Below are 23,314 nucleotides of genomic sequence, written 5' to 3' on the forward strand. Positions count from 1 at the left end.
CGCCTAGTCTATTCCGGTCTCGCTCCAGAAAAGCCATAGTTGGCAAACAGATCATCTCAGCATCCCTTCGTTGTCTCTATCCTCGATTTTTCCATGTCCGTTTCAGACTTGCATTTGTACACTAGCCCATCAATTCTCAGTTCCCACGAACACCACACTGCAATGCGTCGTCCGCTTTCCCGAACGACGCTTTCGTACGCAAGACGGGGAGATTGAGAGAGCATGATCTGATTAGACGAGATACAGTACACAGAGTACAGTAGACCGGTATGGGCCGTGATGTGTGATCAAGATTTGACGGGAGAAAGAACATCGTGAGTGAGACGACGCCCGTGTAGTAGGAGGAGGAAATGAAGATTATGAGGCGATCAAGAATGCCACGACGGCAAATTAAAGGGTCATCGTATCGCAGAAGTGTATGTTGTGAGACGAGAGTAAGACAGTAGAGATAGAGAGAGTAAGAGGAGGAAAAAAATGTAAGGAGAGAGACGGCTAAACACTGGGACGCTTTGGATCAGCGCCGGCAGCGCTGCTGGAGGGAGCGGGCGGCTTGCTGACGCGCTCGTTCGGACCAGCGCCGCCGCGATGCGAATAGTAAGCGAGCTGACCACGAAGCACCTCGACCATCTTTGCCGACGGATCGACGCCCGGTGGAGCGGGAGAGCTGAGAGCACGTTCCAGACGGTCCAGCAGGGAAGTCATCTCGTCGCGCACCGCCGATTCGGTGAAGGATCGAGACTCGATCAGTTGGTCGGTGAGCAGGCGGATCTGACTTTCGAGGAACGAGGCGTGCCGGATGATGGCGTCGGTACGTTCCGAGAGATCTTCGAAGCGCGCAATGGCTTCGGCGCGCTCCATGATGGGTTCGGCACCTCGACGGGCGCCGTCGGTGCCACCCGCTGCGAATGGTGGGCCCATGCCGGATGCACCTGCCGGACCGCCAGCAGGTGTCAGACCAAGGTGGCCTTCCATCTTGCCCCCGCGCATGTAGCCGTACTCGTCGGCAGCGACACCGCGAGGACCTCCAGGCCCATACTCTCGCTCGCTGGGATAGCCACGCATCTCGCGTCGGTCGACATATCCATGAGGGTCCATTCGGTCGTCACCGTAGCCGAACTCACGCCCACCTCGAGGTCCGCCAGGTCCCATGCCACCCATCATCCTCATGCCGTCGTGCCCGGGAATGGTGGCCAGGGGCACTTCGGGAGAGGGCGTCGAGCTGCCACCGCTTCTGTCGGCACGCATGTCGGCACCTCCGATGCTTCCACGCGGTGAACCGCCTCTCTTCTGCCTCGAGCTCTTTCGCTTGATATCGTTGAGAAGGGCGATCTCGCCTCGACGGAAGCTGGGGTGCCGAAACTCCCACACCTGAACTTCGTCGGTGGGGTTGCCTTGGTACGAGTGGTTCACCTTGTGGAAACCGTACATGTTGAGCTGACGTACAAATGACTGCCAGTTGGAATGCTTGAACCAATTGGGAAGCACCAGCCGGGAGAACTCGGCGGGGTTGGCGACGCTGAAGACCGTGCCAGACGATCCCCAGCTGATCAGATCAGAAATGGAAGGGTCTTCGAGCATCGAATAGAGTTTGCTGACGAAGCTGGGCTGCTGCTTGCCGCCTGGACCTCCACCGGCACCGGGCAGCCCTGCGAGAGCAGGGTGGATCATGGGAGGGTTTCCGTAGGACGTCGATGGCGTCGGGCTCGGGTGGTGATGCATGAGCGGCGTGCGACTCTGAGGCAAGGGATAGCTGCCGTACGAAGGGCCGTGGAAGGGCACGCCTCTACGCGGCGAGCTGGAGTAAGCACCTCCCATCATGCCGTCTTCTCGTGGACGATGACCGATTCCCTCGTGTTCGAGCGAAGCGAAGCCTGGCAGTCTCGGTGGCGGCGAAGGGGCACGTTTTCGGAAGCCTGGTGGAAGGTTGGCATGATCGGCCGCGCCGGGAGGCGGCATGCGTGCAGAGGACGAGCTGTATTCCATCTTGCCCTCCATCGCCAGACGATCACGAGCCTCACGGTCCGCCTCGCCACCGTATCGTTCGCCAACAAGGCCACCAATGTGACGGCCCTCCTCCCTCATACCTGACCCAGAGTCGTAGCGGCTCGGTTGGGGACGCTCGTATTCGTAGCGACGCGAATCCGGTCCTCCGGCTGGCTCGACGCCTTCGCGCATGCGGTGCTGTGGTGGTTGAGGGTGGTGCTGAGACTGCGATGGATGTTGTGGTTGTTGATGCTGTTGCTGCTGCTGATGGTACCGCGAATCAACTGTTGCCGAAGCACTTCTGCCGGCCCAGTGAGCGTGATGAGCTGCTGCCGAGGACGACCTGCTGATGCTTTCGGGTCCCGAGCCTTTGCGCTCGATCTTGGGCTCGTCCGACTCACCGCGTGGCCTTTTGGATGTGTCTTCGGTCTCGTCAAGCTCGTCCATCTCTTCCTCGTCGGCCATCTCGCGAGATGCCAACGCAGGCTCGTAGCGCGGTCGTTTGCGATCCGGACTCGTGGGAGGTGGAGGCGGCGCCGCGCCTGACGCTGACGCGGAGGCTTCCGATTTGACTGGTCGTTGCAGATCTCGTGGGATCGCCGGATTGTTGTGCGCTCGAGGCGAGCTGGCCGTCAACGGAACAAGCCCGCTAGCACGACGTTCGGACATCATTACAGACACTGCGGCAAGTGTCGAAGCTAGGAGACCACGGCGAAAGGGGAAAAGAATGAGGCCGGGCTGCCAATCGAGTTGAAGACGCGCAGGATTCGATGAGCGGCTTGTGATCGAATACGAACAAGCGACAGGAAAACCCCAGCGTTGCTACTGGATGCTACTGTTCGATGGTCCCAGGGCGAAACTCACAACCAACGCAGTAGATCGAAATCGAGCAACTGTTCGTCGAGGCTTCGCAGGTCGAGATCGAAGCAGTGCGTCAGAGGGCAGAGGAACAAGAAGCGGGTGGCGCCAGCTCAAGTTGTGTGTGCTCTCTTTTGCTGTTGCTATGGGTGCCGCTTACAGGTGTGCCTCTGTTTGCAGCAAGGCAACGCGGAAAGAGATGCTAAGACGGTGGGGAAGCGACGAACAGCTTTCCGTTTCTTTGCCCTTACTGTACAACGAGTACTCTTGGAAGTCTCAGGTCTGCTCTATCCGTCCCTGTCTCTTGCTGTGATTGTCGGCAGTAGTGGGCGCAAGGTTTGCTAGGCGAGCGACCAACGAGACAGACCCAACGCCTGTCTGGGCCTTCGGTGGGTGGGCGTTGACCGGCAGATGCCGTGTTGAAGCCAAAATGAAGCAGTCGTGCCTCGGCCCCAAATGGATGGCTGAGAAAAGCTAATCCCGGACGGGCGTAGCTCCGTGCACATGCACGAGCGGAGGCCCATGCAGCGACTCTCGGGGGGAATCCGAACGATGCCGTTGGATACTATGCCAATCTGGTGCAGGCCAGAGGTGTCGCTCGAGCCGTCGTTGGTGCAAGCACACGTCAAAGTTGGCGTAGGTAGCAGCCTCGAGTGACACCTGAAAGAAGACAGACGACAGGATGCGTGGGCTGCGAGGGTCGCGCGAGTGCGGCGTCGGAGTATGTTGGCCCAAAGCGACGATTGTAGGTCTCGAGCTTCGATCGAGGGAGGATCCGCCCGATGATGAAGGAGGTGGGTGGATGGTGGATGGTGAGTGGTGGATGATGTGGTGATGGGCAGAGGAGGGAACGATGGGAGCTGCCGAAGGGGGGGAGTGGATTGTCGAGGAACGGAAAGGGCCGCTAATGATGGTAAGACGACAAGGTGGGCGGTCGAGATGAAAGGCGGCGGAATCAGAAGAAGACGACGCACAAGAGTCGAGCTGAGCACACCGGATCCAAGATCAGGCGTGAGCAAAGAGGCGGAAAGAGGCAGAACCTTCAATACTGAGCCATGCGAGAGTTGACAGGCAGCAGGCGAGATCCGGCAGATCAGCTTCAAGCAGCGATGCGAGGGCGCAGATTCATGGGTGGGCTATGACATGCAGAAAGCAGGACACGCAGAGGAAGAGGAGAAGGGAGGCCAGAGAAGGGACAGAGGCAGGGACCAAAGAGAAGAGTATAGCCGAGGCTGGACGGAGATGAGAGGGAAACAAGGGCAGCAAGGGAAAGGGGCCCGTTGAGCAGAAAGCAGGGCAACCCTGGATGGGATGGGGGATGAAGGAGGGAGGAGCGAGGGTCGTTGTCGGTGCGTCGAACGGACGGACGGACGGACGCACCAACGAAGCCAAGAACCGCGGAGAGTCGGTCAGTCGGTCGGTCGGTCGGTGGTGGACTGGATCCGGGTCTTCTGACGATGTCAAAATGGGTTTTGGGTTGCTGCATTGCCAGGGCAGTGGTTGTCGTTTGTTGTTTCGGCTGCGTGACATTCATTCTGTCTGACTGTACAACGTGTGCGGTACACTGTACAGGTACAGTTTTGCGTTTTCCGATTCGAGCTTTGGCTTAGTTTCATGCGACAAGCAGATGCGGACTCCACTCGATGCGGGCGATGAGGCTCGCGTTGCACGGTGGCGCAGGCGCAGGCGCAGCCACGAGGCTCGTGGTCCATCGAGGTTTCATTTCGGTGAGAAGTAGCGGGGCCTCTTCGGCAAACGCAATCGGACTGAGCCTGCAGCTCAAGCCACTGAATTTGGCCTCGGGAAGGACGCAATCGAGACGCGAAGGGAGAAGCAGAGATGCGGCGCCGAATCTCCAAAGCAAAGCGCAACCAAAGGCGAGCACGGATCTGGTACTGAAAGTGGGAGCACTTTCAAGCCACGGAAACCAAAGGCGAAGCGCATCACAATGGGCGAGAAGGGACAAGATGCAAGCGAAGCGAGACAATGAGCAAGTATACGCATGCCGCTACATACTGTGTACATGATGGAACGCGTAGAACGAGAGATGCGACACAATGGAGGAGGGGGGAGAGAAAGATTGAGAAAAAATAAAATAGAAGGGCGGGTCAAATCTGGAAGAACGGCGGGAAGAGCAAGATCAGCCGGCAAAGCAGACGAGGATGTCAATGAACGCAAGGGCACGGAAAGGTCAACATGGAAGGGCGTGGCGAAGCGAGGCGAGGTGATGCAAGGCGAGGCGAGGGGGGCCGACACGGGACTTGAGAGGAGGATTGTGCTCACAATGTGGGAGCGGTGGCTGGGCTCCATGTGCTTATGGCTGCCGCTACCGGAATAATGGGAGGAGCCGCGGAGACTGAAAGGATGATTGAGCAACGCGGGCCCTGGCAGGTTCCGAGCAACAGCATGCGAGACAGGCCAAAAACCAGATCCATCCTGCGAAAGCGCGCTTGCGGAGAGAGCGGTTCAGGGACAGCTTCTAGAGGCTTAGCGAGATCAAGCGAGGCGGAATGAAAGACGTTTCACGATGTCTTTTTTGGGGGGTTTTTTGGAAAAGGAAAGAGGTTCAAAAAAGAATAGGAGCAGCCGAGAAAGAAAGGAGAACGACATCGGCCATATGGCGATCTTCGTGGACAGACCTGCCGGCAAGACAATGGGCGGCACACCGAGTCGATTCGCATCGAGCGGAACAGCAACTGACGGCACAGAGGACCATGTGGAACGGCTGCACGCGACTTACATGGACATCGCTAGAATTCGCTCCTGAAAAGGATCGATCAGTGCAGGTCACGCTGCAATTTACGGGAACAATGAGAGACGCTTCATGAGGTACATGTGCCAAAGCGAATAGAGTTCGAATAGAGTTTGACCTGTGTCATTGATGGGGGAACACTTCACCGCAGCCGAGATGGGCTGAGAGACAGGGACTGAAACACAAGGCAGTGACACTACCGTTGTACTGTGATTGTAAGGCGTGCGTGGTTCAAATGCAGAACACATCGATCCGGCTTCGACCCTCCGAGATTACTGTGTACCTGTAGCTGTACTTGGGCCAGAGGAACCAAAGCAAGGAAACTGTCGAACGCCAAGGGACGCGACGGCTGCATTCATGCGACGCAACCACGAGATGCAAACTATAAATTTCACATTTGGTGTTCAAAAGAAACTCCAAGAAAAAAGAAAGCGAGGATGCGCAGTTGTTTCATTTAAACATTTATTATTTATATTTTGTCGAAACAGACGATGCTCTATGAGAAAAGTGGGCTTTCTGGATATCAAACAAACCCTTCGAAGTGGGGACGGGTCGAGCGGAGAATCGTAGAATGCACTAGCAGGGCATAAGCGAGCCTCTCTGATGACGTTCCTCAGTCAACAGATCGTTTCGCCCTTCTTTTTCGACTGTGATTCCTTTTCTTATGATACAGCATTGCGTGTAACTTGGATTGACGTGCTGTCCAGATAGGATGAGAAATGGGGACATGGTACACTAGCGAGACGTTATCGGTACAGCAGACCCACCAAAGGGTGCTTCCGTGGCTTTGTCGCCAGCATTGCAATCGGAGATCGGAGAGGCCTGTCAGTGCGATCGTCAAGTTCAATCAAATGATTGGTTGCAATTTGCACTGCACCATCTCCGACCCGGTCAGCTGGCAACGCCTTGCATAAACACAAGGACAAAGAAAGGAGAGCGACTCTGAGCTTCAACTCCGCGACTCCTTCATCGCTCTCGGCATGAAAGCGGAGTCAAAAGCAGGAGGAAGCTCGAGGTCTAGCCTTGAGTCGAGAATGTCGAGACCGGGAACAGGTCGAGTGGGAGGCAGTGCCCTTCTCTGGCAGCTGAGACGGGCTTCCGCTGCGTCGAATCTTTCGCCGAGATCGCATTGCTGGCGCCTCTAGCATGGTCAGCCTAAAGCGGCGCCAAGCATCAAGAGGCCCCAATGATTGTACAATCAGATTGCAGACCGTCCCTTCAACCCACCCTCCGCGTCGTCAGAACAGTAGATGAAGAGGGAGGGTCAAGGCAAGCGCAGGTCTCGATGGAGGAAACAAGTTGCCACTCGCGTGCTTGCAGCATTGTAACACCTGGGCTGATTGCCTTGCCTCGAAGTTCGCAACGCCGAATCGAACAGCCACGAGAAGGGTTCGACGTAGCCGTACCTCAAGTCTCGAGTCGAACGAGTGGCGGCCACGCACACTAGCACCTAGGGAAAGTGACAGGTCGTGACTGCAAGCGGGTGCCACGTCAGATGCTCGCCTGATCCCATTCCTGCGGCCGGGTGTCGCCTCGCATAAGACTTGAATTTTCACGCTGAAACCTGTAGCACTTCCTTCTAGTGCCGAACCCTTGGTGAATACTTGGCAATTACCCTTCTTTTTCTCGTTTCACCATGATCTTTTCCCGCTCGATGTGATTCACGGGCCATTGCGAGTTGAAGCTCTGACACGCCAAAGCAGCAGTTTTGGCGCATGGTGTGAGCACCGACACATCAATCTTCCGGTCGCTACAAGCCACACGACCGAGTGCTTTGAGAATTTGTGAGACGACTGTTGCCGCACGTCTCGTCGAGGACAGGAAGCGTGTCCCTTCTGCATGAACACAAATCCCCAGATTACTGACTTGCCTTGACAGAAGACCCCGAAAGTCCATTCCCGTCTCTCAAGACAATGCAGGATCCATCGTACTAGACTGTGAATTGCAAATCGACCCTCATAGCTCGGCTTGCTTCGCTAATGGTGAGCGGAGTAGAAGGCCAGTTGACCGTATCGTCGGCGGCTTTCGAATCCTACGCTTGCTGTTTTCATTTTGAGTTGTCTTTCACAGAAGAAACGACAGGTCAGCAGGTCTATCCTTGCGCCACTCACCTTGATCATTGCAGCAATGCCGAGCCGTTTCGTATCACCCGATGATGCCAGGTTGTTCGCCTTTCACGTATCTTGTTGTTTCTTTGAACCGAGAGCTCAAAGAATAGAAAAGTAGAACCGAAAAACCATCGACATCCCGACTTATTTCCACATCGATTGGATTATTTGATTAAAATTCATAGGACCAAGCCAAGACATCCGAAGCAGTGGAACCCGAGATCCGAAGCAGACGTGCATCATGCTTTGAGCTTTCGAACACCGACACCTCGGTTATTCCTCTCTCCATCCGCCATTTCGCATCTGAGCCCATTACCAACCACGCTTTATGTAATGGAGCGCCTCAACAAAACGGTGGTTTCGAACAGAAGAGCAGCTGACCGTGGTATCCGGTGCACTCGTTCTATCGTAGAAAGCTTTCTACTCGTCATGCTTCGATGTGGCTGTTGATAAGAGAAAGCGCGCGGTTCGAGGCAGCATGTCTGGTCGATGTTCTACGCTTCGCCTGCGGGCGGAGCATGGCGGTGCCTGAGTCTCGACGCATGAAGAAGACATGTGGACTGCCATCTGCGGTGAGTTGTCCGGCAGAGTCTGTTCCACGTTGGCCGACTACAAACTCCGCACAATTTCGATCTCCCCCTCTTTTCGTCTCCCGTCTTGCATTATGCCGACAGCTTCGATATGACACACTTCGCTGTGTTACATTCCGAGTTCTTAGGCCTAAATCGGACAAGACGCTTCTGGCGGCTTCAATTTGCCACTTTCTTTCACCATGCATCGCTGCGTGTCTTGCGGACGGCCATTTCCGCTGTCAAAGCAAATGCGCAAGCTCCCTGGCCGTCTTTCCAGAGCATCATGCAATCCGTTCAATTGCGTTCGCATGGTCACTTGCTGGGTTGCAACATTCTCTCGTCTGTCAGTCAGGTCGACGGGATAAAGGTCTACAACCGCAGTTCCAACGGAAATTGGTCGACAGCATGCTTCACTCTGCCAGTGCCCGGAGTCCGAAAATTTCTAAGCGCCCGTCTTACAGGCGCAAAATGCATGTGTCAAGCCACCAGACTTGAGTCCGACCTCACGCTACAACGCATAGGACTATTAAAGGGCGCATCTGCATGATTTTGAAGTCGCTGACAAGCGTTGGAGCTGCTTCCCGCGGCTTCGGTCACCGACGAACGTACTCGCTAGCGATGCAGGGAGTATGTTTCGAATCGTCCATCGGCACGAATTACGAGTTGGCCGGGATGCTCTTCTCGGCAGTGTGAGCGGGGAAAGAGACGCAACACCATACTCTAACTTCTCGCACTTGTGTCAAAGTTGCCCTGCTGCTCTGTGTCACGACATGTAGAAGCAAGAGTCGTTGAAGCCTTCTAGTGACTCTCTGCATCTGGAAGGCCGCGACCCTCTTCGGAACGGGCCCGGCTGGTCATAAGCCTCGAATTAGGCAAAGTCTGAATTCAACCTCAGTCAGGCACTCGGTTATTTGAGAGCGTCTCCTGGATGTGGCTCGCTGCAAGCCACCGGACATAAGAAACAAGTGGCGCGGATGGCCAGCGTGACAAGAACATTGTGCTTCTTGCTTCGGCTTCGAGATTCCAGAGCGGTTCGATCCAAGCCGAGAATGCCGTTCGCGTGCCTGGATATGCAACACTGCGGCCCCATGAAACACAGTCGGCCTGCTTCCGCCTGCGTCTCTATGGATTGTGAAAAGAAAAGAAAAGACCCCGCGGCACGAATGCCGTAGTTATTGAACGGCTACAGTGTATAATATTTAACTGTAGAGGCAATCGGCTCCGAAATCTCTCGGTCGCTGTGTCTGCCGATGGTGCCTGAAAGAGTCATGCGCCATCAGGAAGAACTGGATTACCCATTTCGAGAAACCGAATATAAAATCCACTGAAATATACAAAACAGAACAAATTTGGACTGCAGCAGTTGCCGTCAAGCGAGCATGCATGTCGCCCACGCTGATCTCGAGTAGAATGCATAGCAAGCTGGATCGATGATTTGCTCGAGCTTCAGTCGCAACAATTTAACTGCCGCATTTCCCTCGGCAATTCCGTCGAATCGTTCGGTCTTTTCTCCTTCTGCATCTGTGCTCCACGGCAAGGGAAGGCGGGGGCTAAATCAAATGTCGTGACTGTCCTTCTTGCTGAGTGAAACATGTAAGCGAAGTGCAAGGTAAGGCCTCCTCACTAATCTCGGATATCCGCGCATATGACTCTCGTCACTACGAATGAAACAAGTGTGATTTTGCAGTCTTACCGACGCTTGCGGATTCTTTTCCAGAAACCACACCCAGACGCAAGCACAGCTCTCCGAATCCTCCGCGGCTTACTTCCTTGTTTGCTAAGCGTGCTAAAAACACCGAGACGATATCTTTTCTGCAATTATGCCCACGCCGACGCATCCTGCAGAAGACAAACCAATGCATTCGTGCTTGAGGTGTCAAGCCTCGTAAGCGGAGCCGCGAGCATACAAGCCGTAGATATTCAAATTCGCTAGACCGTCGTTCTGGAAACAAAGTACAGTATGCGCGGTGCGATCGATCTTCGCTCCGAGCTGTCCATGTGCTCTTCTACAGAAAAGAAGCTGAAAACAAGTCACCATAGAACCAGGCCACGCTTCGCAAGCGGTAGCGACGAGCACGTCAAGCCTTCGGTCAGACCATGTAGCATCGCGGGACGGACTTACCTCTCACCAAGCTGCAAGGGCTCGACAGGCGACGCCTCCCGCGTTCTCCTTCTCTATCGTCGTCGCACCGGAACGGGCAGATGGATCTGCACTCATTTTGGGTGAGGCTCTGATGCGATGCAGCAGTCGACAAGACATTCGATCGAAACCTGGTCGCCCGGACGTTGTCGCACATAGTTGTACTCGCTTCGATCCGGTCGGATCGAGCTAGAACATGTGGCGCACTTCGCGAGAGGTCGCATAAGCATCGGATCACGCGGTTGCGTCCGCGGCGTTAGGGAGCCGACAGCATGCCTCAGGGCCTTCAGCACAAGCACTCTGAATTCGTCATTCGCGTGCGCTTTGATCCCGATCTTTTCTTCGTTGAGCATGCTCTTTTACCGATGTCGATCAAGTTGTTACTTAAAAACGATGTTGTTAGGACCAGTAACTAACAAAATGCCAAAATACACGTGACCTCGAATTTCACCGACATCAGATTTTTCTGGCGGTTGATGCTTTTCTTCCAAGAGAAGCTTGCCAAAAAAAATTTGGGCTCCACATCAGCTTTACTCCACCATAACTGTCCAACCTTGCTCACCGTCTTCAAGCTACGTCCACGGCCTTCACATACATCTTGCACCTACCATCCATCTCGATTCGAAAAGTCTGCAACAGGCTATACGACAACTACACAATGGCTTCTGTCTTTCAGCAGGCTTCCAAAGCCGTCGCCAAGGGCAAGCGCAAGGCAGACGCCGCCGATGACGATGCCGTCGCCGCTCCGATCCGCCGCAACAAGCAGAGAGTGCTGATGCTGCCATCTCGTGGCGTCACATCACGTATGCGTCACCTGATCAACGATCTGGAATCGCTCATGCCTCATGCCAAGAAGGACTCGAAGCTCGACTCCAAGTCGCAATTGCATCTGCTCAACGAACTGGCAGAGCTCAACAACTGCAACAACGCTCTCTACTTTGAAGCACGAAAGCGCGAGGACCTGTACATGTGGGCATCCAAAACCCCCAACGGACCCTCGGCCAAGTTCCAGGTGCAGAACATCCACACCATGGACGAGCTCAAGATGACCGGCAACTGTCTCAAGGGCTCAAGACCCATCCTGTCCTTCGACCAGCAGTTTGACGAAAAGCCACACTGGACGCTGGTCAAGGAGATGTTCACACAGATGTTCGGTGTGCCCAAAGGAGCACGCAAGTCCAAACCTTTTGTCGACCACGTCATTTCATTTTCGATCGTCGACAACAAGATCTGGTTCCGCAACTACCAGATCGTCGAAACCGACCCAGGCGCGACAGCAATGGCCAAGGTGGAAGAGGAGCAGAACGGAAAGAAGAAGTCAACTAGTGCAAAGGGCGAAGCAAGGCAGCCTAAGCTGGTCGAGATCGGACCGCGCATGGTGCTGTCGCCGATCCGCGTCTTCGAAGGCAGCTTCGGCGGCGCTACCGTGTTCGAGAACCCAGAGTACATCTCGCCCAACGCCATTCGTCATATGGTGCGGAAGCAGAAGGGAAACAAGTACGCCGACCGTGTCAACCAGCAAGAGTCGTTCCGAACCAAGAAGGACCGTCTCAAGCCCCGCGACGATGCGCTCAGCCGCAACAAGGTCTTTGCTTGATCCGCCGTCAAAGCATGGTCCGCGCCAGTATTGCGGAACTCATCGTTCTGCTGTTCTCGCGCTTCGTCCAGAACCTGCAACTTTGGAGGCGAGCATCGGCTGCCTTTCTGCACGCGCCTGTCTGTATCGATACCAGCTCTCTCACGTCACGTCTTGCATTTCCATCTTTCTCACCAGCATGCTCCATCCTCGTCTTCCAGCGAGTGTATCACTGCTGTTGCTGTGTCTGTGCATATGAGCTACCTTCGTCGTTAAATTTGCGTGAGGGTTCAGTGCTGGCGTGCGTGTGTCTTTGCAGCTCAATGTTAGCGCGTCCAGCTGAAATTTGGGTCGAGAAGAAAAGTCGCAATTCACACGCGAGCCCAACAGGCAGCGAACGGTCCCTGGAAGGAAAGGAAAAAGAAGTCCAACACGCAGCCCCAATTCGGCGCACGCTGCAGATCATACGACAACGCAGCCTAGCTTCTCGCGTTTCCAACATTGCAGGTCAACTCTTCCTGCCTCTCACCTCTACGATACCATCGGCACAAACACGTTCTTTACTGCCATTTCAGCTCCGGATCGTCTCATCATGTCGTCAAGCGTTCACCAAGCCACGTGCTCGGCGCCCGTCAACATCGCCGTCATCAAATACTGGGGAAAGAAGGACACCACTCTCATCCTCCCAACCAATGACAGTCTGTCAGTCACCCTGGATCAGGATCACCTGCGATCCGTCACCACCGCTCGCGCAGATGCCAGCTTCGGCTCTCAAGATCGCTTGTGGCTCAACGGAGAGGAGGAAACGATCAAGGCTGACGGTCGACTACGCAGATGCATCGATGAGATGAAGAAGCTCAGGCAGGCCAAGGAGTCCAAGGATAGCAATTTGCCAAAGGTAAATCTACGAGCAAATGCCACAGTACGTGAGCTGCGCCGGAACCATGACTGACCTCTTCATCTACCCCATCTTTCCGTCTCTATCTGACAGCTTTCGGAATGGGCCGTGCACGTCTGCTCCGAGAACAACTTCCCCACGGCAGCAGGACTCGCTTCGTCCGCCTCCGGTTTCGCCGCACTCATCGCATCGCTCGCGGCGCTCTACGAGCTCCAGCCAGAGGTCTCGAGCTCCGAGCTCTCACGCATCGCTCGTCAGGGAAGTGGATCCGCTTGCCGATCGCTGTTTGGCGGCTACGTCGCTTGGCAGGGCGGAGAGCAATCTTCCGGTCAGGACAGTCTCGCCGTCGAGGTAGCACCTCAATCTCACTGGCCCGAGCTTCAGGCGCTGATCTGCGTCGTCAGCGATGCCAAGAAGGGCACGCCTTCCACCGCCGGTATGCAGCGCACCGTGCAGACCTCTCCGCTGCTGCAACACCGCATCAAGGAGGTCGTCCCTGACCGCATGGTCAAGATCTCCGAGGCCATCCAGAAACGCGACTTTGACACCTTTGCCGAAATCACCATGGCCGACTCGAACAACTTCCACGCGTGCTGTCTCGACACGGCCCCACCCATCTTCTACATGAACGACGTCAGCCGTGCCATCGTGCAGCTCGTCGAGGAGCTCAACCGTGCCAACGAAGCCGATGGAAAGGGCAAGCTGGTCGCTTACACCTACGATGCCGGACCGAACGCGGTTCTGTACGCACCCAAGGACAACATGCCGCGCATCCTGCAGACCATCCGCCACTACTTTCCCAACGCCGATTTCGACGACACATTCGACCTGCTCGGCAAAGGCGTCAATGCATCGCATCGAGGAGCTCAGGAGGCACTGAGTTTGCCCGAGTCGCTGCCCAGCTCGTTCAACGCCAACGTGATCCCCGTGCACGAGGCAGGCGCCGTCCGCCGTCTCATCCACACTCAGGTAGGCGATGGACCTCGCGTGCTCGAGCGCGGTGCAGGAAAGGAGTCCCTACTCAACGAGAATGGTGAGCCCATCCGTTTGCAACGTGCCAAGCGTGCGTGAAGCGCCTCCATCGCTGCTGCAGGACACTTCAAGGAAAGAAGAACAATGCTGCTTGCCGATTTGCTCTAGATTGAAAATAAGATACTATGATACCGGTGCCGAAAGCTTGTTTTGCAAAAGAACTGTGTGCAGTAATAAAGATGAAGAGAAAGAGTGTGTCAGAAGAGGTCGGCTTCAGATCGCAGCCTGGATCACGAGCTTCTTGTGAGGGCATACCTTTTTCCAAACTCTCTCGGAAGGCATCCGTGTCGATGCCATGCGTTCGCTCCAGTCGAGACTCTCGAACCACCTCCAGCTTGGCGGCATCGGAACGCTCGTCAGCATCTTCACTCGGCTCGACCACCCTCTCTTCCCTCTCGAGCGCTCTCAGCAGAGGATTCTTGACGACACTATCCACCCAAGGTCCGCGATAGATCTGCAGCAAGACACCTTTGAGACTCATGCCACCCGTTCCGGGGATGCCGCCGCCCGTGCCGAAAGACGATCTCCCCGAGAGCGCTGCGGAGGCGTTGCCGATCGAGTAGCCTTCAGTGTTGCGGCTGGGTATTGAGGAAGGTGGTGGGACCGGATCGGTGAGGATGACGAACGTGTACATGGTCGGCGTGTGAAGGTGCGCCAGGGTATATGTGGATGTGGTGAAGCTGTTGAACGTTTCGGATCTGTGTTGAGAAAGATGTGTCAGCTGTCGGATTCGCCGGCAAGTTCTGGCGAGCATAGGGTGGCATAACTCACTCTCCTCCGAGCTTCCGTACCATATTGCGAAGCGAGAATACGACACCGTAGACCAGCTTTGCTTCTTCGTCGAACGGGAGAAGGTCCGTGGCCGCAGTGTCGATCGCACTCGTTGCGCCTGTTTGCTGTGAAGGTGCTCGAGCGGTACCATTCTTGGAACTCGACTGCTGGTCAGAGGATGGCACAGCAGTGCGTGTGACATTTGCAAGCGATGGCTCTCCTGGACGCTGGGGTGCTTGCGGCGTTTCATTCGCTGATACGCTAGGTGCGCTTGTTGTCGCACGCTGTATCGATGCTCCCAGCGAGGCAAAGCCAGATGCCTGTGAGACTGTCGGACTCAGCGGGCCGCCCGATGCTGAGGAGGCAGCTGCATGTAGATGCGACCAATCTTGGTGGTATATGGCATTGCAATGACGGTCGAAGACCCAGAAGGAGTAAACCTGCACGCGAGATCAAGGGACAGAGCTATCAGTACGAAGCTGCTGGGTGCAAAGCATTGAGAGGGCTTGTCACTCACTTTCGCCATTGTGTCGAGAGCGATCTCGCCGTTGCGCTTGTGCCGTCGATGCTCCTTCTACGCTGTCCAGGGAAGCTCTGTGTCAGATGAGTCGAGTCGAGTGAAAGTATAGAAGGAAGGAAGCCGAAGCTGCAACCCTTCTGCATCGGAGGGTCCGAGCGTCAGACCGCCCGATTTTTCAGATTGGCGGAAGTTCCGGTGACGCGTGTAAGAAAGTGTTGGTTAAGCTCACCGCTTGGCGCTCTCTTCTTCCCACTCTGATTTGATTCATTTGCAATCTTGTCGCTGCGCCTGAACCACGATCCACTCGGGTCTCCCTTCAGCACTCACGACAGGCTCTCGAACCATCCGAAGTTATCGGGAATCCGCAGTGCATCATGAGGCTGTCGGCGTCTCGAAAAGCAGCACTCTCTGCGCTTGCAGTAGCGCTAGCTCTACCATCACAAGTCTCAGCGTGGTATCTGCCAGGCAGCGCTCCTCGCTCCTACAAGCAGGGCGATGAGGTGCCCTTCTCAGTCAATGCTTTGCAGGCCAAGGCGTTCACATCACAGATCAAAGGCGTCATCAAGTACGACTACTACGACCCGCATTTCCAATTCTGCGCACCCGAAGGAGGTCCCGAAGCAATCAGCGAGAATCTCGGAAGCGTCCTCTTTGGCGATCGCATCTACAGCAGTCCGGTCAAGGGCGTCATGCTCAAAGATGAGGTCTGTAAGGAGCTGTGCCGCACCACCATCAGTCCGGAGAACGCCGCGTTCATCAATGACAGGATACGAGAAGAGTACGCAATCAACTGGATGGTCGACGGCCTCCCCGTCGCCGAATCGCGTAGGGAAGTCAAGACTCGCGAGGAGTTCTTGTCTCTCGGGTTCGCACTCGGAAGTACAGAGGACGAGCACTTCCGTCCCTATGACCCACCAGCATTGCACAATCACTACGACATCTACATCGACTACCACCAGCGTGGCCCGGACGAGTACCGTGTCGTCGGCGCACGCATCTACCCGCTCTCCAAGGACTCCCTCAAGAGTATCGCCACTTCTCAAACACCCAACTGTGCTGCAGCTGATCCAGTACAGCTCAGCAATTCCAGTTCGACCGCCGTCGCCTACACCTACAGCATACGATGGCGAGAGTCGCAGACTCCCTGGGCGACCCGCTGGGATGCCTATCTCAAGGTATTCGATCCCCGAATCCACTGGCTCGCGCTCATCAACTCGGTGGTCATCGTCAGCTTCCTCTGCATGATGGTTGGCATCGTCGTCGCTCGCTCCATCAGCCGCGACATCCACCGCTACAACGCCATCGACATGACAGAGGACGTGCAGGAAGACTTTGGCTGGAAGCTTGTTCACGGAGAAGTGTTTCGTCCACCCAATCGACCTATGCTGCTCTCTATCCTCGTTGGCTCTGGCTCGCAGCTGGTGGCCATGGCAGCCGTCACGCTCGTATTTGCGCTGCTCGGCTTCCTGAGCCCGTCGAATAGAGGCTCGCTCGCCACCGTCATGATCGTCACCTGGACGCTTTTCGGCAGTATCGCAGGATTCATGTCGAGCAAGGTCTACGCAAGCTTGGGAGGAGAATACTGGAAGCAGAACATCATACTGACGGCGATGCTCTTCCCCAGCTTGGTCTTCTCCATGGTCCTGCTGCTCAACTTTTTCCTGATCTTTAGCGGCTCGTCCGGCGCTGTGCCGTTCGGAACGTTGCTCGCACTCGTCGCCCTTTGGTTCCTCATCAATGTGCCGCTCACCATGATCGGTGCGATGCTCGGCATTCGAGCAGGAGGATTCTCGCATCCCGTCAAGGCCAACTCGATTCCTCGCCAGATCCCGTATCAGCAGACGTGGTACCTTCGACCCTTTCCCTCTGCTCTGATCTCGGGCATGCTCATCTTTGCTTCGGCCTTCCTCGAGATCCTTTTCATCCTCAACTCGATGTTTGGGACCAAAATCTACTATGCGTTCGGCTTTCTCACGCTTGCCTTTGTCATCACAGCTACGACCGCTGCTACGGTGACCATCTTGTTTGCATACTTCCACTTGTGCGCAGAAGATTACCGTTGGCATTGGAGAGCGTTCATGACGGGAGGATCTGGTGCCATCTGGTTCTTTGCATACGGTCTCTTCTTCTGGGCGACGCGTCTGGAGCTGCCGGGCTTGGCCAACAAGGTCTTGTTCCTGGGGTATCTTTCGATCCTCTCGCTATTGTTCTTCACTCTGTTCGGGGCGGTGGGATTCCTGGCAACGTATGCGTCGCTGAGGAAGATCTATTCGGCTATTCGTGTAGATTGAGCAGGAAGCGTGCGGTAATCACATGCTCTATGTACACATTCATCTGCCTGATCGGGGTCGGCTGTGGCGTGTGCACTTGTGTGAGCTGTGCTGAGTCCTGCGTGACGGGGCAAGCAACGATGTGGATGCCTCTCTGCATTGCGCTGAGCAGGTGTGGCTGCCCTTTGGTGGTAATCTGACATGTTGCAAAATTCTCGGGAATCGCACCACAGCACCGCGTGGCTGAGCGACCTGCATCGACTTGCGTTACGCTTTCGAGCATCACTCCCCGGCAGCTTCTTTTCGTACGTCCACCTCTCTTCGATTCTTCGTACAAGACGTTCGCAGCTTAGCACCCTTGACCAGCACTCACATCTGCTGAACTGGACCACCTACTCCACCAACCTGAAGCCAGCTTTGTTCGAACCAACTCACGCCAGCACCTGCGCTACCTCCGCTCGAATCGAACACTATGGGCGTGGCACTCTCGCTGCCATTCCTCGGCGGAGGCCTGGCATCCGTCGCCAGCTCATGCCTAGCTGGACTCGCCTGCTTCTGTACAAGTACCGCTGCATCGGCCATGTTCAAGTCGTGCAACTGTCAGTCGTCGATCGCAACACGTGTCGGCTTCGCCATCATCTTCTGTCTCGATGCGCTCTTCGCCTGGCTGAGCTTGACGGGCTTCATGATGCACAAGATAGAAGAGTGGTCGTACAACTACATCAAGATGGACTGCAAGGATAAGGACCGCTGCTACGGCGTGCTCGCCGTCCACCGCATTACCTTTGCGCTCTCGCTGTTCCACTTTATCCTCGGTATGATGCTCATCGGCGTCAAGGACACTCGAACCAAACGAGCAGCCATCCAGAACGGCTGGTGGGGTCCCAAGGTGCTGCTGTGGCTGCTCTTGACTTTGCTCATGTTCTTCATCCCAAACGGCTTCTTCGTGTTCTGGGCTAACTACTTTTCGCTCATCTTTGCCTCCATCTTTATCGTCGTCGGATTGGTGCTGCTGGTCGACTTTGCGCATTCATGGTCCGAGACATGCTTGGACAGGTGGGAGCAGACCGAGTCTGACTTCTGGAAGTTCACGCTGATCGGAAGCACTCTCGGCATGTATGCGGCTGCAATTGCGCTGACTGGAGTGCTTTACGGATTCTTTGCGTCGAGCGGATGCTCGCTCAACCAGTTCTTCATCAGCCTCAACTTGGCGCTCATCGTCGTCCTGACGGTGTTGTCCATCAGTCCGCAGGTACAGGAAGCAAACCCGAGAAGCGGCCTTGCGCAGAGCAGTATGGTAGCCGCCTACTGCACCTACCTGATCGCATCGGCGGTGATGAACCGCGACAACGCCGAGTGCAACCCCATCACCCGTGGCCGCGGCGGAAGTGCCAAGACCACCACGGTCGTCCTCGGCGCCGTGTTCACCTTCCTCGCCATCGCCTACTCGACCTCTCGTGCAGCTACGCAGTCCACGACGCTTGTCGGCAAACGACGCGCCGCGCTCAACGAGAGTCGACCTCCCTCGGGATACGGACCGCTGGCGACACGCGAGTCGCTCGACAACTCTGCGGGCGCAGTGGTGACGGATCAACCCACCAAGAAGGATTCGCTGCGCATCCAGGCGCTGATGGCGGCGGTGGAAGCGGGAGCCATCCCAGCATCGGCGTTGGACGAGGAGGAAGACGACGACGAGATGGAAACGCGGTCCGAGATGGGCGGAGATGAGGACGACGACGAACGTCAGGGGACACGCTACAACTACAGCTTCTTCCACTTTGTGTTCGCCATTGCTGCGTGCTACACGGCCATGCTGTTGACCGACTGGCGGTTCGTACGTCTCGGTGGACCTTCGCCGGATCCGAGCGAGGCGGGCGCGCCTATCGCGTACATCGGTCGCAGCACTACCGCCATGTGGATGCGCGTGGTGAGCAGCTGGCTCTGCATCTGCATCTACACGTGGAGTCTTGTTGCTCCTGTTCTGCGTAAGTAGCGGTCTCACAATAATCGGCGATATGAACTCGATGGCTGACACAGACCGTTTCTTCTTTGTTGCTTTGCATGGATGATTGTATCGGCAAACTGCAGTGCCGGATCGATTCGGTTACGACTGATCACCTTATGGCTTCGTTGCGTGGCTTGTACAGTACGGTACCGAGTGGAATAAAGCAGCATCGTCCAACATTCACCCAAAGCTGTTCAAGCAAGTCCGAACTCCCACGTCCTGCATTCACCGCCACCAGCCTTGCTCGCCCTGACACCTTGCTCCTGATCGGCACGCTGGTTCGAGCGGGACCTGAGCAGATCCTCGTTGGCGCTGCTGCTGACGCCTTCGACCCAACCGATGGTCCTACGATGCTGATATCCACGCCATTCGTTGGGATCGAATTCGAAGCTTCGCCAGAGGTGATAGCTTCGATACCTCTTGACGCCCGATGAGTCTACGCCTCCGCCACCGCCGCTGCTGTTTCCGTTTTTGGACTGGGAGACAGCACGAGAGTGGAGATTGTTGGGACTCAAGGTGGAGAGGCCGTTGGCGGTGAGGTCCTTGAGCGTGGGTTTCTTGACACCTTTGGGCAGAGCGGGTGCGGTGGATGCGATGACGGGAAGCATTTGAGGTAGACGCTTCGCGAGGTTGGCCACGTCCCACAGGGTGTAGGGGGAAGCGTTGCGAAGGGTGATGAGGACCGAGCCTTGACGTGAGGGTGGGGAGAAGGGTTGAAGGGCTGCAATACGTGCTTGTGTTTCGTCCAAGACCGATCGGTCTGCATCGGTGTTTGCAACGTTCCCGGTGAGAAGATTGTCTTCGGCCTCATCAATATTCGCAGCAGGATCTAGGTCTAGTTCATCCTCGTCGTCTGAATCCGATCGTTTATTGGATCCCGACGAGGAGCCAGGTGCATGAGCTGGAAGCGCTCCCACCGTTAGATACGGTGCTACCGAGACCAGGAAGCGAAGAATAAGAAGCTGGTTGGCCAGCACGTTGCGAGTCTCGTCCTTGTGGCCTGCACCGACGTGAGGAAACCCGAACCATACTTTGCTCCACCTCCTCTGCCCTGAAGCTGCAGAAGTGGAGCTGAGCTGATAGCCTTCGTCGAGATTGCGGCCAAGTTGAGATTTGGATCTGGACGAGGCACCCGTGACCTGCTTGTACTTTTCCAGCTGTCCTGCGTCTACGCCAAAGAGGACGATATCGTCTCGACCTGCAAGGCGGCGAATCCTTTCGACATTTTCTCGAGCATCGGGATACTTTGAGCAACACTCCTGTTCCGAGTCGTAGGCTGTAGCGAGAATGTTGGATGGTGGATGGGCGCGTGGAGGGAGGAGCAAGGAGAGGGTGAAGGAGAAGTTGGCCTCTCCGACTATGAGGATCGTATCGTCTCTCGCGAATGGCTGCGGCAGACTTTTACGCTTCTTGATGATGGGTCTGCTGTCCATGGATGCGTCATTGCTGGCAGCGCCGTCGGCATCGGAAGGCAGAGCGGGTTGAGACCTGTGTTTGTGGTTCTTGGACTTGGAAGCACCTGATTTGGTGACCGAGAGCGCCTTGCGTCGTGCTGCTTCCTGTGCTGCTCTTTCTCTGGCTCTCTGCTCTTGCTGGGCAAAGTGACCGTTGAGTGCGGCTTTGAGATTGCCTTTCTTCTTCGGCATGATTGCCCAGTGTCCTTTCGCAAATGTTGATGATGGCTGGGTAGAGTAGGTGGGTCGGACAGGTGAGAAGATTTCAAGAACAAGTCAGGGTCCTTCCTGCACCTCAACTTTTTCTCCACTTGCAGCCCGATACGTGACCGATCTGAGCAACGGCGCGTATCGGACTGAGATTCGCTCTGTGAACCCTGAAATGTGACTCGCTTCCCTTGACTTGCTTGGCTCCCTCACACCATCATTCAAGAATCCTTCCCATTCGAACGGTCAACTCTCATGGCTGTAGAGTAAAGGCGTCCAGGCAAGCCTCGAGGAGTCCCGATCGAACATCGGTACGCTCATCCCTCGAGATGTCGACATCACGAAAACGTCCGATGCGGTCCGAGCCACTACAGGCCGAAGCCTCGGATTCCTCGTCTTCATCCGTCTCGATACCCTTCGAGGAGATCGCTCGATCTAGCCGCGCCTTGCAGTCCTCTTACCGCCGGTTCTTCTTCTTCCACGTCCTATCGCTCCTTCCAACTCTGGTGATCCTGATCGTGGCGCTTTGGGGCACCATCCAAACTCGCGAACTTTGCCATATTCAGGATGAGTTTACTTCAATCACAAAGTCTCGACTACATCCAGCGCACTCGGTCTATCAAAGAGGACGATGTCGCAGCATCCTCGATGGACAGCTGCTCGCTTCCACTCTGGCACTCGGTCTGGTTGGCTGGCTCGCGTCTTATACCAGCCGTAAAGCATGTCTTGCGTTTGCGGATCGACTCATACCCCGGCTGCTTTCGTCGTCGCTCTCGCTGTTTTCTCGCTCACCACGGTTTCAGCTTCCGAGGAGCGAACAAGGTTCAGGAAAGGACAGTCTCATCGTCACGGTCGCCATCGCGATGCAAGCGTTGATTGCCGAATCGTTGCGCGTCCTTTCCTTCTACTGGGCCTGCTGCATCCTCGTCACGGCGCTTTACCTGTATCCTATCCAGGAGCGGAACTCGCACCGTCCACACGCACTCGACTCGATAGCACAGAGTTTAGCAACAGCAAACACAGGGCCCGACTGGGCGTGGAGGCTCAGCTTCCGTGATCCGCGATTCTTTGTGGCGGCTTGGTCGTCGATCGCATGGGCATTGGCAGAGTTTGGATTCGGAGCTTTCCAGATCCTGCATCAAGTCGCGCTCTACAAGCCGGTCGATGTGGAGGAGGAGTTGAAGACGGACGTTGCCGATGGCGATCGACCAGTTGCAGGTCAGTCGGGCTTCAGTCTGCTCTCCGGCCATCCTGGGGCGAATAGCGACCGAGTATCGACGCCCGAACGCAGCACTGGCAAAGCGAGACGCATGTCGGCATCCCGGGCGCTCGAACAAGCACGGCAGCGCTTGGTGCAGCCTTCGACAGAATCGACCGCAGCGTCACGGCAGCAGAACTACGGAGCAATGGGATCGCTCAATGAGGCAGTCGAGGAGGCGAGCCACAGCGACGCCGTAACAGACGACGACGATGAAAGCGAAAGCTCGAGAGCAAGCGATTCCGACTTTTCCGCCACCACCATCTCGCTGTTGGATCAGGAGCTCGAGGAAGAAGTTGAAAGATTCTTGGTAGCAAAGGAGCGGTCCGAAGTCGAGGCTGTTCTAGGCGTTCCACTGCCAGAGATCCCCGTGGCACTGTGCGCCTTGTGGCGGATCGATGCGATGCTATGGAGCATTGGCAGCAGCCTTCTCTTGTCCGCATCGTTCACACATGCTCAAGGTGCACTCGGTCACCTTTCGCATGATCGATTCGATTTATCTTCCCACTTTAACCTTTTGCCGCCGTTTGGAGGATTTGGCATCACATTTGGCGTTCTGGTGATTCTGCACACCATCGTCTCTTCGCTCTGGGCTACGTCACTGCCTTTGGTTGGCTTTGCCACGACGACGTATGCGTCGCTGCTGTTCGGTCTCGCTATTATGGTTGCTAGTCTCGCACGTTGGGGCTTATTGATATGAGGATACGATCGAAATGTACGGGATCGCCGAAGAATGTATCACTTCTTGTATCTCATGTGTCCTGCCTCGAGTGTCCTCCTGAGGGTGGTTCTAGTGTGGCAGGAGTCGCAGGTTGGTAATCGCTTTAACAGCGTGAGGTAGGAATTGTGCCGCACGAGAATGCAACCCCGCGTTGAGTTCCACGTTGCCAAAATGCGAGTCGTTCCGGCA

General features: G+C 55.8%; 10 protein-coding genes across 10 annotated transcripts; 5 read left to right on the top strand and 5 right to left on the bottom strand.

Annotated features, from left to right (window-relative positions):
* Positions 1–492: 492 nt before the first annotated feature.
* Positions 493–5,522, bottom strand: PHSY_000528 (hypothetical protein; the record flags this gene model as incomplete). Its single annotated transcript, XM_012331165.1, has 3 exons — positions 493–2,681; positions 3,408–3,501; positions 5,481–5,522. The coding sequence occupies 3 exons, from the start codon at positions 5,520–5,522 to the stop codon at positions 493–495; spliced, it is 2,325 nt and encodes a 774-aa protein (XP_012186555.1).
* A 1,682-nt stretch (positions 5,523–7,204) lies between these two features.
* PHSY_000529 (hypothetical protein) lies at positions 7,205–10,570 on the bottom strand (the record flags this gene model as incomplete). Its single annotated transcript, XM_012331166.1, has 2 exons — positions 7,205–7,428; positions 10,396–10,570. 2 exons carry the CDS (start codon positions 10,568–10,570, stop codon positions 7,205–7,207), a joined length of 399 nt encoding a protein of 132 aa, XP_012186556.1.
* A 501-nt stretch (positions 10,571–11,071) lies between these two features.
* PHSY_000530 (hypothetical protein) lies at positions 11,072–12,010 on the top strand (the record flags this gene model as incomplete). The annotated part of the gene is made up of 1 exon (XM_012331167.1): positions 11,072–12,010. The coding sequence occupies one exon, from the start codon at positions 11,072–11,074 to the stop codon at positions 12,008–12,010; it is 939 nt and encodes a 312-aa protein (XP_012186557.1).
* Positions 12,011–12,581: 571 nt separating this feature from the next.
* Positions 12,582–13,958, top strand: PHSY_000531 (hypothetical protein; the record flags this gene model as incomplete). Its single annotated transcript, XM_012331168.1, has 2 exons — positions 12,582–12,887; positions 12,981–13,958. The coding sequence occupies 2 exons, from the start codon at positions 12,582–12,584 to the stop codon at positions 13,956–13,958; spliced, it is 1,284 nt and encodes a 427-aa protein (XP_012186558.1).
* A 28-nt stretch (positions 13,959–13,986) lies between these two features.
* On the bottom strand, positions 13,987–14,940 carry PHSY_000532 (hypothetical protein; the record flags this gene model as incomplete). The annotated part of the gene is made up of 1 exon (XM_012331169.1): positions 13,987–14,940. One exon carries the CDS (start codon positions 14,938–14,940, stop codon positions 13,987–13,989), a length of 954 nt encoding a protein of 317 aa, XP_012186559.1.
* Positions 14,941–15,027: 87 nt separating this feature from the next.
* On the bottom strand, positions 15,028–15,353 carry PHSY_000533 (hypothetical protein; the record flags this gene model as incomplete). Its single annotated transcript, XM_012331170.1, has 2 exons — positions 15,028–15,130; positions 15,208–15,353. The coding sequence occupies 2 exons, from the start codon at positions 15,351–15,353 to the stop codon at positions 15,028–15,030; spliced, it is 249 nt and encodes an 82-aa protein (XP_012186560.1).
* Positions 15,354–15,584: 231 nt separating this feature from the next.
* On the top strand, positions 15,585–17,501 carry PHSY_000534 (hypothetical protein; the record flags this gene model as incomplete). The annotated part of the gene is made up of 1 exon (XM_012331171.1): positions 15,585–17,501. One exon carries the CDS (start codon positions 15,585–15,587, stop codon positions 17,499–17,501), a length of 1,917 nt encoding a protein of 638 aa, XP_012186561.1.
* A 559-nt stretch (positions 17,502–18,060) lies between these two features.
* PHSY_000535 (hypothetical protein) lies at positions 18,061–19,473 on the top strand (the record flags this gene model as incomplete). Its single annotated transcript, XM_012331172.1, has 1 exon — positions 18,061–19,473. The coding sequence occupies one exon, from the start codon at positions 18,061–18,063 to the stop codon at positions 19,471–19,473; it is 1,413 nt and encodes a 470-aa protein (XP_012186562.1).
* Positions 19,474–19,679: 206 nt separating this feature from the next.
* PHSY_000536 (conserved eukaryotic protein) lies at positions 19,680–21,131 on the bottom strand (the record flags this gene model as incomplete). Its single annotated transcript, XM_012331173.1, has 1 exon — positions 19,680–21,131. The coding sequence occupies one exon, from the start codon at positions 21,129–21,131 to the stop codon at positions 19,680–19,682; it is 1,452 nt and encodes a 483-aa protein (XP_012186563.1).
* Positions 21,132–21,499: 368 nt separating this feature from the next.
* PHSY_000537 (hypothetical protein) lies at positions 21,500–23,104 on the top strand (the record flags this gene model as incomplete). The annotated part of the gene is made up of 1 exon (XM_012331174.1): positions 21,500–23,104. One exon carries the CDS (start codon positions 21,500–21,502, stop codon positions 23,102–23,104), a length of 1,605 nt encoding a protein of 534 aa, XP_012186564.1.
* Positions 23,105–23,314: the final 210 nt, after the last annotated feature.

Source organism: Pseudozyma hubeiensis (assembly GCF_000403515.1).
Source record: "Pseudozyma hubeiensis SY62 DNA, scaffold: PHS8, whole genome shotgun sequence".
Classification (NCBI taxonomy): domain Eukaryota; kingdom Fungi; phylum Basidiomycota; class Ustilaginomycetes; order Ustilaginales; family Ustilaginaceae; genus Pseudozyma; species Pseudozyma hubeiensis.